The sequence below is a fragment of the Barbus barbus genome (assembly GCF_936440315.1).
Source record: "Barbus barbus genome assembly, chromosome: 13".
NCBI lineage: Eukaryota > Metazoa > Chordata > Actinopteri > Cypriniformes > Cyprinidae > Barbus > Barbus barbus.
The window spans coordinates 18,940,669-18,955,554 of NC_136741.1; the positions used below are offsets into that span (position 1 = coordinate 18,940,669).

The following is a 14,886-nucleotide window of genomic DNA, read 5'->3' on the forward strand; positions in this document are numbered from 1 at the left end:
ATATGCAGCAAACAAAAACTTTTATTTTGAATGCGATTAATCACGATTAATTGTTTGACAGCACAGCACTTATATATATATATATATATATAATAAATAATACCTGTTAATACCTGAACTCTTACGCTCTATTGCTCTACCTTGTCCTTCAGCATTCTCAATTCACCTCTCTTATTCCTCCTGTTCTCCCTTGTGCTCCACTCCCTTCTCTCCCAGAATGGGTGGATGAGATGAATGGAGAGGTGGTGAAGAAGAGGAGAGGAGAGGGGAGCAGTGCTGCAGCATATCCTGTGCTGATCAATACCAGAGCACTAAACCTGATGAGGGCCACGCGGGCTGCTCCGCCCACACTGAGAGAGTGCATGACTGCACGTGTGAGAGTGTGCCGACCAAAGAAAATAAAAGGTGAAAATTATGATTGTTTTTTGTTGTTTCTCAGACATGAACAGTGTTAGAGTTCAATGAAACAGCAGCAAGAAATCTGGCTTCATATTCAGTAAATGTGTGAATGTGTGCCCTAAAATGAATGCTAGGGTGAAAAAATAATCAATATTATGATTATGGCTGCTTTGATTAAATGTCTATTGCTCACTCTGTGTATTATTATTTTAAAATATATATACATATATAAAATATATTTCTGTATGTAATGGCAACAAATGAATTGAGTTTAATTAAGCAAGTTAATCAAGCACTTGAATGTGCATTTATTAATTAACTTCAATAATGTAATATGAATTAATGTTGATGTTACTAATATTATATGAATAATTATTATCAACAATATTAATACTAATAAAATAATATAATATCAACAACTGTGATCAAGAGATTTTATCAAGTATTTTATTTTAATGTACATTTTAATTAGTTTAAATAATATTATATGAATGATTAAATATTTATGAATAATTGAAACTGTTATTTTAAAGTTTAATAATATTTCACAATATTACATTTTTACATTCCATTTTTTTCTTTTTCACTCAAATGAATGCAACCTGGGTGATACATTACATTACATTACATTAATTCACTATAATTAACCAGTTTACTAAGTATTTTAATGCACATTTTAATAATGCCAATAATACAGTGTTAATAAATTATACTGATAATGATAATATTATAAGAACCATTATTAATATACATTTTTTTTATATAATAACAAAATTCATATTTATGATGAGAAGAAATATAAATATAGGAAATTTTGTTTTACTGCACATTTAATTATTTTAAATACTATATGAATATTGATAACGTTGTATGAATCATTATAAATATCAATATCAATGTTTAAAATATCAAGAGGAATAAGAGATGATCTTAAGAGGTCCAATAACAAAAACAAACTCTACATTCACAATAATAAATGAGAAAATCTAAAAAAGAAAGAACAAAACGGAGAGCATGCAATGGGAGGAGGCAGTTTGTATGCGTGTGTAAGTATGTGTGTGTGAGTGTGCACACACACGGACTCGTGTAATTTATGCCCAGGCGTCCATGCTTTACGGCTTTCTTAATTCAACTCCTGCTACTATTAATGTAGTTAATGTTGAGATTATATCTATTTTCTGGTGGCTGCCGGGGATTTACGAGGGCCTTTCCTCCCCCACCCGGCCCCCTCGAACACTCAATCACCAGACACAGCCGCATTGCTGACTACACACTCCCACCGCTCTCCAGCTCGTTGCGCCGGACGCCGGGTCACTGCACAGAAGGGTGAGGGGCTAAAGAGCCCCGCGTCTGTCTGCTCATGTGTGAGACGGAGAGGGGCTCCACGCTGCTTCTGCTTGAGCTCTTGGGTGGTGGACTGTGATTGGCCATCTGTGCGTGTTTCCTAACTTAAACGGAGAGACTCTTGGCATTGTGACTTTTTTAAGCATGTTGTGCATCTGTTCTTTATAGCACAGTGACAACATCACAGGTTCGATTCCCAGGAAGTGCATGTACTGGTAAAAAGCATATCTTGAATGCACCATAAGTCGCTTCAGATAAAAGCTTAAATGTAATGTCTGCCAAATGTGTAAATATAATGAGAATGTGGCAGATGGCCATACTCTAAAATACTCTAAAAATAAGCATCACCAACAAATGAATGAATGAAAGAGATGGATCGTTAAAAATCTTCCCTTGTCTCCTCTCCCCCATGCTATCCCTCTTTCTTTCTCATTTCCCTCTCTCTTGTAATATTTCACAATGCGTCACAGAGGTTCAAATTGAAAATCCCTTGATGAATCAATATTTATTGCAGGCAGCTAAATGAATGGCGGTAAGTCACCACAGCTCAAAGGCAGTCTGAAGCCAAGCACGCGTCTCACAAAATCTGCATTACACAAATGAAGCCCCACAAACACACACTGACTTATCCATTAAAAATCAGAGAGCACTGCTCTAGCAAATCTAAATGACATGAATCAAGTATCATTGACCTGCACACAAACTTGCAAAAATCAGTAACACTTTAGATTACTATGTCCATGTTGCATAATACTAAATATTTTAGTTGGTGATAAATAATATTTGAGATTTTAGGGCAAAATCTGGATACATATAAGAAGTGTACAAAAGTGTTAATCACCTTTTAGAAAGAGAATACACAAACATTTGTACATTGGACAATGAATAAAGTAAAATAAATTTAACTGCAAATAGACCTGCAGAGTGATCATTTCATTTCATTTCCAAAAGTACAAATGTTGAAATGTAGACTACTTCTGGAAATGTATTTATATGGGGGCATAAAAGTCTGCTTTCATGATAATTATTAATGTAAATATGCAAAACATACATGTACATCCATCCATCCATCCATCCATACACACATAAATATATACTGTATATATATATATATATATATATATATATATATATATATATATATATATATATATATATATATATATATATATATATATATATATATATATATATATATATATATATATGTGTATTGATGGATGGATGCATATTTACATTAATAATTATCATGAAAGCATTTATATATATAAAGTTTTATTACCTATTCCACAAAGCCATTAGGCTACACTTTCAGTGTGATATTCATTACTTATGTAGTATGTGTCATGTAACACAGTGTCTCAAATAAATTACAGATGAATCTGAAAAGAGCTAGAAACTCAATTATACACACAAACACAAATCTAACCAAACTACACATAAACAGTGTTGAATACTCGTGTGCAGGCCACCGAGGTCAAAATGTCAGCATCTCCTCAGTAATGAGCTCAGATGAGAGTCTGACCTGTAGACCTGTTAATCATCTATTTCAAGAGCAGCTGTTACATGTCTGTCGACCAAAATGTTTTCAACCGCCACATGATGACTACATATACAAGTAGTTTTACTAAATCAGGCATAGCATTGTTTCTTTGCTATGTAAAATTCAAAAACATATGTTTAAGTAAAAAAAAAAAATATATATATTTTTTTTTTCCATGATTATCTCTAAGCAAACATGTCCATCCTAAATGAGAACAATGAGCATAAGTAGCAAAAACGGACTAAGATAAACACATAGTGAACTTACCCACAAGAAACTATTATCAGCTAATGCGATATGAACAGGGATAACTACATTTAAAACCAATGGACATAAACAGACCAGCTCCCCCAACTTCTTCTCTCTCCATTAACACAAAGTTACAGCTGCTTAAGCAGCCAATCAGATACTCAGAGTGATATCATGCACCGAACCTACCTGAAAGGACCAAAAAGAAGTGATTTTGTTAGGCACTATCCATTCAAGGCAGTGTATCCTCACTAAGACCAGAAAGCCAGTAAAAGAGAGCAAGAGAGATAAAAGAGAAGGTTATTTTGTTTAATGTGGCACCCTTCTTAACATATAACACCTTTAATCCACACTCTCTTTTTTTATACATGGCTAAGCCAGGCCCACACAGCAGGGGGATTTATGAAGATCATTTTAACTCTGTAGATAAGAGGGGGAATAAAAAATTTACACCCATACGCATGAGTGCTTCATTTACACCCTTAAGTGAATAGGATTTCTCAGTGGCCTCCTATCAGACTAAAGCTAATGCCATACAGACACAGCAGTGACCCCTCTTCCTTCTCTCTGTCTTTCTATAAGCATTTACAATCTAGAAGCTTTCCAACCTTTCTTCATTTTGCTTTAAAGGCTTGTTCTGTGTGAACAGAACCACACTGGGGAACTAGACACCTCATATTGTGCAACAGCCATTCTCTTTTGCACACAAACTGTTAGACTGCACATACAAGGGGGAAAAAAAGTTGTTTGTCATTTGAATCTAAACCTCTGCCTCTTGCATCAATACCATTGTATCAACATTGTCTGGAGCATGTATATGCTGCTAGGCCATGGATTTAACAGGGTAAGCTGATAAATAAAAATATAAACCTTCTGTTGATCTGTTTTTGTATATCACTTTTTTTTTCAATTTACTGCACTTACTTTAGATTGTTTATCCATCTAAAAATGTGCTAGAATATGTCTTTGACCGTTGAGCTCAAGTCTTGCATATGCAACGTGATCTCATGAGAATCTGTATGTATTTTACATAAAATGTGGTTCTACACAACGTACATTTACTTACGTTTTCACCAACCTGGTCTTATAAAAATACGTTCCTCTGTGCACTTTCTGTGCGACACCGTTTTACGTACCTTACTGCACGTTTTGCCGCAGTTTCAAAGAGAAATGTCCACTGAGCAGCGCTAAAACACAGGTTAAATACATGAACCCTGGCACGTTTTTATTATGTTGATATAGGTACGTATTGCTGTGTTTTATTATGTTGATATAGGTACAGATTGCTGTGTTTTTATTATGTTGATATAGGTACGTATTGCTGTGTTTTATTATGTTGATATAGGTACGTATTGCTGTGTTTTATTATGTTGATATAGGTACGTATTGCTGTGTTTTATTATGTTGATATAGGCACGTATTGCTGTGTTTTTATTATGTTGATATAGGCACGTATTGCTGTGTTTTATTATGTTGATATAGGCACGCATTGCTGTGTTTTTATTATGTTGATATAGGTACGTATTGCTGTGTTTTTATTATGTTGATATAGGCACGTATTGCTGTGTTTTTATTATGTTGATATAGGCACGTATTGCTGTGTTTTTATTATGTTGATATAGGCATGTATTGCTGTGTTTTTATTATGTTGATATAGGTACGTATTGCTGTGTTTTTATTATGTTGATATAGGTACGTATTGCTGTGTTTTTATTATGTTGATATAGGCACGTATTGCTGTGTTTTTATTATGTTGATATAGGTACGTATTGCTGTGTTTTTATTATGTTGATATAGGTACGTATTGCTGTGTTTTATTATGTTGATATAGGCACGTATTGCTGTGTTTTTATTATGTTGATATAGGCACGTATTGCTGTGTTTTATTATGTTGATATAGGTACGTATTGCTGTGTTTTATTATGTTGATATAGGCACGTATTGCTGTGTTTTTATTATGTTGATATAGGCACGTATTGCTGTGTTTTATTATGTTGATATAGGCACGTATTGCTGTGTTTTTATTATGTTGATATAGTTACGTATTGCTGTGTTTTTATTATGTTGATATAGGTACGTATTGCTGTGTTTTTATTATGTTGATATAGGTACGCATTGCTGTTTTTATTATGTTGCTACAGGTATACGTACTGCAGCGGTTCAGAATTCAAATATCTAGGGTCTGTCCCTAAAAGTTAATGCTCTATCGTGTTGGAAATGTGCCCTACACCAAACCCAACCCTAAACCTACCCGATAGTGTTAACAAATGCAAAACTGGTATAAAAACGTATTTGTTGATGCAACTGTGCCATTTCAACTTCTTTTCATGCAGATTTGAACTGTTTTGTCGAACCGTAGTTACATGGGATTCGAACCAGAGCTCCTCGCCTTCTAAGTACAGCTCCGTACTCCGTGAGCTACCGAACAAACTTTCCGTCTATGAAAACCCATAGATATGACGCTGGATAAGTGCGATGCTAACATTCAAAAGCATCAATTTTTTAATCTCCCAGCATATTAATATTGTTTTGAAGTCGTAACATGATATTCTTAAAGTAATTGTGCGAAAAATACGCTTTATTAATCAAAACTCTGTAAATTTGTGTGAAAAGGAGTAAAAGGTGTCGGAGGTTTACTGCCTCTAGTGTTTGTTTCTTTAGGAAACTGAAACTGCAGTAATATGTAGTTATTGGTACGTATTCCGTGTCTCACTAAAAATGCACCCAGGTACGTAAATGCCATGAGACTAGGTTGGTTTTCACAGACACTGAAACATACAATACAGCATCTAAACATACAATGCTGACATCTTTACAGCAATTAAACATACAATACTGACAGGGTCTAAAAATCTAAATCACATCAATAAAATTATAAAAACGCATGGATACAAATATCGTAATGATATAAAAGATTAATAATTATTTTATGGGGTTTTTTTTTATCTAAAAATACGTAGCAAATTTTACGTTTTAAATGTTGTAATACGTCCAAATTGTAAATTTCAACAACAATAAAAATTGACAAAAATATTGTACTTTTTTCCCTTGTAAACGTTACGTACTAATACCTACGTATAAACCATGTTTATAAAAACAATTATTTTTTTCCCATTCCACTTACCTATCTCTCACATTTTTAAATGCAAAAATAGGTTTTGTGTGAATTGCCCATTACAAAAAACTTAATGTTGTCATATTAAAAAACTATTTCAAGGCACCATTAAAAGCTTCTGTCTCAGTGACCACCCTCATGTCCACGCGAGCATGTGGGCCATACCGTAGCATAACATCTTTATGGTGTAATATTATGGCTCCAGTAATAGATTACCATGACGAGCGGCACCTTCTCTCTGTCATTATCAGTGGTGATGAGGCAGTTAGTTATGGTTCTATGTGGCGTTATTAAGGGCCAGGCGGTTATTTAATGTTTTATTAGGCACTGAGACACTGATAAAAACACTGAATGCCAACAGAGAGGTTTTAATCAGGCTGGTAATTGGTTGTGCTGGGCTAAGATTGTGAGCAGGATGCACGCACACATGCAAACGTACAATTTATGACAGAATAAAGCCATTGAAATTAGCTTTGTTGAGGTGGAGACAAACAGGAAGTGGATTAAGTGCTGGTCATTTCCACCTCCACCAGAAAAGAACCCATCACTTACCTGGCAGAATGCATTCTCTTGACCCTGTAAGAAAGAGTGGGGTTGTGGTGGATTGTATGGGCTCTGCGTGTGTCAATCTTGTAGCGTGTTTTGATGACCCTATGCGATGCCGGGCTTCGCAATGACGAAGATAAGGGTCCTGCAAAGAAATAGACAAATCACGGAAGTGAATTAATGGTTGACATGTCACTTCACTGATCAATAAAGCTTAATCACCTAATGATGCCTGCTTGTGTTATAATGGAGTCATTAGTTGGTTTGCATAAACTCTAGAGATAGATACCATTCACATTTCACACACACACACACACACACACACACTTACAAATGATCATCTGCCACTTTTACACTTAGTATAAATGTGTTTTGTATCTTGATAACTTGCATTTGCAAAATGGACAATGGTGTTTACATAGAAGTTATTTACGATATTGATAGAAATTCTTTCCATCATTTTGACAGATTAAAAAATATTTTGTGGTTTCAGTGATTCAATCACAATGTGTCTTGGGTGCAATTACCCTTGGCTTTTAATGTGGTTAAGTGTTATCGATTGTGATTTGATCACTGAAAACACATGATATTAATGCCAGGTCTAAAGGGAGCCATTGCAAGACAGGAAAATACAGAACTGAACACAAAGGGTGTCATCTAAACTGGCTCTGTGAGGTCTGAGTCGTCCTACTCCACGGGACACACACATTTAGACATACACCCACTGGCGCACACAAACTCTTCTTCTGGCAGGTGCGCTCTTTAATAAGCTGCACATGGAAAAATGACTGAATAACAAAGGCTGAATTTTTATCAGCCTAATAAATCATATCCGTCTATCCAACCCAGCCCCTTCTTTCGTTCTCCCTCCAAGTCTTATTCCTTATATAATTTCACAGATCCATCAGAGAGGCGGAGGAAAGGATGTGCGGGAGAGAATAAGTGTGGCTTTTATTTATTTCTTTCTGTATTCATTTATCCATCATGTTGCTTTATGAGTGGCTGGGCTGCATGCATGCGGGCTGAGTAAAAGATGGACTCGGCATGGCGGCTTTCGCTCGTTGCCGCTGTACACCAGAGCTAAAAACCCCAAAGATTTATTTAGCATGTCAGACAAGTCAGTGGGAGAATAGAATTACTTAAAGATCTTAAGAAATCAGAGAGGGTTAGTGGAGGAAAAATACAGAGCAGAAAGTCTTTGGCTGAAAGTTTATTTTGATAAACCATTTACAGCTGTTTATGAAAAGGTTTGTAAGCAGATGGTAGTTCTGTTTAAACTAATTATATGCAGTGCAGATTTGGCAAGAGTAAATTCTTAGTTGTGCTTCTCTAACATGTAACAATGATTTCACTAAATGGATTAAAAGAATCCTTAATTGCAAAGAAAGAGAAAGAAAGAAAGAAAGAAAGAAAGAAAGAAAGAAAGAAAGAAAGAAAGAAAGAAAGAAAGAAAGAAAGAAAGAAAGAAAGAAAGAAAGAAAGAAAAAGGAGGGAAGTAAGAAAGAAATAAAGGAAGGAAGGAAGGAATGAAGAAAAAATAAAGAAAGAAAGGAGGGAAGTAAGAAACGAAGAAAAAAGAAAGAAAGAAAGGAGGGAAGAAAAAGAAGGAAGGAAGTAAGGAGGGAAGTAAGAAATAAAGAAAGAAAAAGAAAGAAAGGAGGAAATAAAAAATAAATTAATAATTGGAAGGCGTGAAGCAGGAAGAAAGAAAATGATAGGAATGAATGATAGGAATGAAAAATAAAATAAATTAGGAAAGGAAATAATGGAAGGAAGGTAGAAGAAAGGAAAGAAAGAAGGAAGGAAGAAAGAAAGGAAGGAAAATATGAACAAAAGTGAAGTAGGAGGGAAAGAATAAAAAGGACATGAATGAATGAATGAATGAATGAATGAATGAATGAATGAATGAATGAATGAATGGGGAAAGGAAAAAACAGAAGGAAGGAAGAAAGTAAGGAAGGAAAACATGAACAAAAGTAAAGTAGGAGGGACGGAATAAAAAAGGACATGAATGAATGAATGAATTAGTGCTGTCAAACGATTAATCACGATTAAGCACATCCAAAATAAAAGTTTTTGTTTACATAATATGAGTGTATACTGTGTATATTTATTATGTATATATAAATACATGCATGTATACATTTGAGAAAATTATGTTATGTTTATATATTAAATATATTTTTATATAATATAAAATATAATAATATAAACATAAATGTATATACATGTAAATTTGGATGCGATTAATCGTTCAACAGCACTAGAATGAATGAAGGAATAAACGAATGAATGGATGGGGAATGGAAAAATTGAAGGAAGAAAACGGAAGTAAGAAGCAAGGAAAGAAAGAAAAAGGTGGGAATGAATGAATGAATGAATAGACAGAAGGAATAGACAGAAGGGAAAAAAGTGTAAGAGTAAAAGATAGGAAAAAGGAAGAAAGGAGGAAAAACAAAGCAGAAAGAAAGAAAGAAAGAAAGAAAGAAAGAAAGAAAGAAAGAAAGAAAGAAAGAAAGAAAGAAAGAAAGAAAGAAAGAAAGAAAGAAAGAAATTGTTTTGGTAATACGCCTTTTCCCGGTTATCTGAACAGCTACTCTTTCCGGGGTGCATTTAATGGCCATTCCATAATGTTATAAAATAAACTCACATTTCCTGTCGCAATAGAAAACCTTCCTCCTCCTATTTTTCCCGGTCTTCTACACTAGGGCACCCTTCTCCATTTATCACTGGACCCATACTCGCACACACACTTCAGTATCAGCCGGGGAATTCATCTTCGACAAACATTTACCAATGATCAAATCTCGGCCCATATGGCACACAGCGAAGGGATGTGTCCGACTGTGTGTAATACAGAGGACCCTTTATGAGGGTTTATGTGTGCTTTATGTGATGGAGTGTTTGAGCTCTGGAGTGTATGACCAGACTGCATAAGCGAGGGAGCAAACACACTTGTGTGTGGGCCTGCGACAAGGGGTCGAATATGTGAGGCTGCGAGATTAGTTGTCTGGCTCAAAATCACTTTTTCACACACCTCTCATCTGTACCGCAGATGTCGGACCTGCCTGCGTCCCAGTGGATGACAAATATGGCTTGTCAGAGAGCTTGTGTCTTACAAAGCCAGCCGTATATTACGCACTTCGCTGTATTGTTCCACCTTACCTATTGTTTAATGATATCGCCACAGAATTGATGCCACCCATGTATTTGTGTGCGTGTGTGCAGCCAGTTTAGTGTAGTACTGCGTGCTAGGTACCAAAGCTGAGGCTGTGGTCCCTGTCAGGACACTTTTATTGATGTGTGTACTCGCAAGTGTGTGTATATGTGTGTGGTAAAGGCCTGTCAGTGGCCTGTTAGAGGGAAGATTGAGACTCCACTCGGCACAGACTCACTCAACCAATACAACCTGCTGGGCTTTACAATCAGGCCTGGGGACTCATCCATCGCCTGCTGACACACCAGCCCCGCACCCGCGGCTCCTCAGACGGCCGATTATTTACTCAACTCACTTCGGCTTCAGCGCTGCGAGCTCACACCTATATCTATCCCTCTCTGTCACACACACAGACTCATTTTTCTGACAGGTTCCCATGTTATTTTTCTGTCAAATCTCTGGACTTTATGTTGGGACGTTGGGATAACTGAGTGGTGACGTTAACGTTAAAAGGAAAAGCTTTTTTGGAAAAGCACAACTACAAACAATCCAGAGGAAGTCTTGGAAATTATATGATTGCCACCAATTTAGAGGCCAGCAGTCTAGTTCAGCTTCTCAGATGTTTTTAAGATGCTTTGTACATGACATATACACCATAGGACTACAAAGCTGAATAAGAGTAAACAATGGCATATAGATTAGATTAAATGGTCTGCAACAATGATTTAAGGAAGGAAGGAAGGAAGGAAGGAAGGTATGTAGAAAGAAATGAAAGATGGAAGGCTAAGTAAGTAAGGTAGGTTAGTATGCAAGAGGAAATCAAAGAAAGGTAGGCAAAGTAAGTTAGGTAGACAGGTAGGAAAGAAGGAAGCAAAGGAGGAAAAGAAGGAAGGAAGGATGGAATGTTAAGGTATGCAGATAGGTTGGAAGGAAAGAAGGCAAAGTAAGGTAGGTAAGTACGAAGGAAGGAAAAATCCTACAATAGGTAGATATGCAGGAAAGAAAGAAGGAAAAGTAAAGGCAAGAAGGAAGAAAGAAAGGATGGAAAGCAAAGTATGGTAGATAGGTAGATGGGTAAGAAGGAAGCAGGGAGTAAAGGAAGGAATAAAGAAGAAATGTAACCGGTAGATAGGTAGCGAGGGGAAAAAACAAGCAAAGGAAAGTTTGTAAGGTAAACAGAAATGTAATGGGTATATATATAGCCGGGAAAAAAATGAGGGAAGGAAAGAGGGAAATGAATGAATGAATATAAAAAAGTAAGGAAATTAAGGTATGTAGGAAGGAAATAAATGATTTAAGGAATGAAAAGAAGGAAAGAAAGGAAAGAGGATAGGAAGGAAGAAAGGTATTTAAAGTACTCTGCACCAAAAGTGGCGCACTCTGCTAAACCGCTAGCCCCGAACCTTCCAGGTCATGGGTTCGAATAACATAACATATGGCACATTTTTCAAGGGCAGTCATGGCCTAATGGTTGCGGGTTCGAGTCTTGGTACATACAGGAATTGTAGGTAGGAATGTACAGGGCTCTCTTCCACCTTCAGTACCACAATTGAGGTCAGACCCATGAGCAAGGCACCAAACCCCCAAATGCATAAATGGCTGCCCACTGTTTGGGTGTCTGTTTGTTCACTACTCACTGCTGCGTGTGTGCACTTGGATGGGTGAGAACATGCAGAGCACAAATTCTGAGCATGGGACACCATACTCGCCCACACGCCATGTCCTTTCCTTGGAAGCTTGTGGCAAGCACTCCAACAGATAGCGCAGTTGTTCTTCTGCCGACCAAATTTCGAGTTCTGGCTTGTGGTCCTTTTCAATCCTGTCACTCGACAATCCTGTCACCTTCTCTCTTTACTACTTCACTTTCTCTCAACTCTCTAAACTGTCCTGTCCAAATAAAGGCAAAAATGCCAAAAATAAATGTTTAAAAAAAGGACAAGGGAGAAAGCTGGGGAAAGGAGGGAAAACAGGAACAAAAGGAAGTACAGACATTCAAGCTGCACCACTTGTCCTAACGTGTTCTCTGGAACTGAAATGGAGATACTCATAGTGTGACAACTGCTATAGTATTTATTTCACACTTTCTGGAATGTTCCCTGCGCTCCTCATCAATGTTATGACAGGGCAGCAGTGACACCCTGCATCCTCTTAGGGATTATCAAGCCGTGTCATCTCATGTTCTCTGATCCCGTCTCCAAATTTGACAACTAATTCCGTTTAACAGCGGTCCGATTCTCCACCGTTCCATCTCTGTCACATCATTAATCTCATTACTGACAGTGAGAGATACCCCTCCTGCTTCTGCAACAATCCCCCAGGGGCTCATCCTCTGATTCCCAGTGGGACGGCACAGCTGCCATTAAATGCTTCTCCGGTAAACCAGCAACACTTAACACCGCTATCAAACTAGTGTTAAGGCAGCGTAGAGTCTCATGGGACAAAACAAGTGTGGCAGAGGAGGAGTGTGGTATAGCTCCGGAACGCTCTCTTGGCAGGGACTGGATCAAAGGGAACTGTGAGTTGTGGACTATTGTCTGGTTGTACTCTGCATGCCTGTCTTTCTCTAAACAGTTTCGTCAATGATTCTAAGTGCCAGTGCTATGGGCCAGCTGTTTAACAGGAATTCCTGAAACCATATGTGAAGGCAGAGCAATCATATCATAGTTGGCAACAAACACAAGGCCAAATGGAGACAAGGGCATGCAGTTTAACTCCCCAGTCAAAATCACATGTAATTTATGAATGAATGATTCAATGACTCACTCAAAGATTTACCTAGGCTACTTGTTTGGTTACTGAATGAATCAACATTTTTGAACGAATCTCTTGAATGATTCAAACACATAAACATTATAATAGCCCCTTTTCGCCACCTACTGGCGTAACAATGTAATCGATAAATTTGAAGTGTCAAATTACTTTCAAAAGGTGATTTACTCTACTTTGAACATACCCTATACATCAGAGTTTATATCATGAATGGTCATGCAACACGTGTTTTCCGTCATGTGGTGTTTTCTGATATCCAGTGGAAATGCCAGTATAGACGAGGCTCATTTTCATTCTAAAACACACTAGTGTAAATTAGGGGTATCCCCGACTAAGGATTTTCATAGTCGAATCAGATTTTTCGAATCTTGCCAATAGTCAAATCATATGTTATCATATGTTTGGGGGCGGGGGCAAAATACATTACCAAGAGTCAAGTCAGACATTCGACAGTCATAATTACTGATGTTAACACACAGGGAAAATGTAACAGACGCCTCGCAGATATAAAAATAATGTTTGTTTTGATTAAAAGATATAAAAAAGGTCAGCGAAACCCTAAGAATTCACAAATTTTTTTTACAACAGTGCTCTCATTATAACTAGGGATGCATCGATCCGATACTCAGGATCGGTATCGACTCAGATACGGTAATTGTCATCCTCCATTCAGCGTTCAAACTGCATGTTGCGTTCGGTTACTACAGTCAAACTCTCTTCAAGAGCGCAGTTACTGAGGTTTAAAACTGTTCAAAGAAAAGGCTTAATAAACTTAGGCACAGATTTAATACACTACGCATCAATATCTCTTCCCTTTGTACTTTGAACATTTCTATGCGGACTCAGAGGGCTGCGCGCTGTGACTCCGTGTCGCTTCAAGCGCATCATTCTGCGCACGGGATGCGCATAAGAGCTTTCTGCTGCTCTATATTGGAGCCTTACATATTATAATACTTTTGCGCAATGAAAGATTATTAACAGTCTTTCTTGTTCTGTCCTATCTATATGTTGCTGCCTTCATTACTGTGCTATAGATTTAAAAGAAATTTATTTTAATTGTATAGTAGCCTATATATTTATATATAAATGTATTTGCTTGTTTTTTCATGAATGTATTTTACAACAATTCAAAGAGCAATGTGTATAATTTCACCAGATTAAGTCCTACACTTATTCACTTTTATTTGTAAATAAAAATGTTTCACTAGGTTTTATAAAATTATTGTGCACCCATGATTTTTCTAGAGTATCTTTTGCTGTATTATAAACTAAGTTTATAATAGTATTTTTGTCATAGATTATGATTACATATTTTTCATTTGTTATTTTTCATTAAAATGAAGTTATCTATATGTAGTAGATTGTGTTTAACACACAAAAGAGTAACACGCACAGACACAGAAGTATAGAAATTCTATATCGATTTAAAAAAACTGCGCTGGTATCGGATTGGATCGGTATCGGCAGATACTCAGAATTTGCAGGATCGGTTCTGAAGAAATGGTATTGTTGCATCCCTAATTATAACGTTATGTAGGCTATATGACAGTAGTTATTAATGTTCTGCATTTGAGCTGTTTCAGAGTTTCATCCCTCTATCTGATGTGAGCCTTAATATTGGAACAGTTGCCTCACAGGTCTTTCTAAGTGATCAGCTGTGTCCTGTTGCATTAATTCTTCAGATATTAAAAGCAGGGAATGTGTCGTGTCAGTTATATCCATTACTTCTGTATTCTGAATCTTGCATTCAATGATGACACACAA

The 14,886-nt window shown here is 36.7% G+C and overlaps 1 protein-coding gene across 1 annotated transcript in view; it reads right to left on the reverse strand.

Moving 5' to 3' along the window:
- zc3h3 (zinc finger CCCH-type containing 3) overlaps positions 1-14,886 on the reverse strand; it is a 91,764-nt gene that overhangs the window by 26,848 nt on the left and 50,030 nt on the right. The window contains exon 4 of the mRNA XM_079431239.1: positions 7,203-7,341. Within this exon, the coding sequence (XP_079287365.1) occupies positions 7,203-7,341 (139 nt within the window). The remainder of the gene's footprint in view (positions 1-7,202; positions 7,342-14,886) is intronic.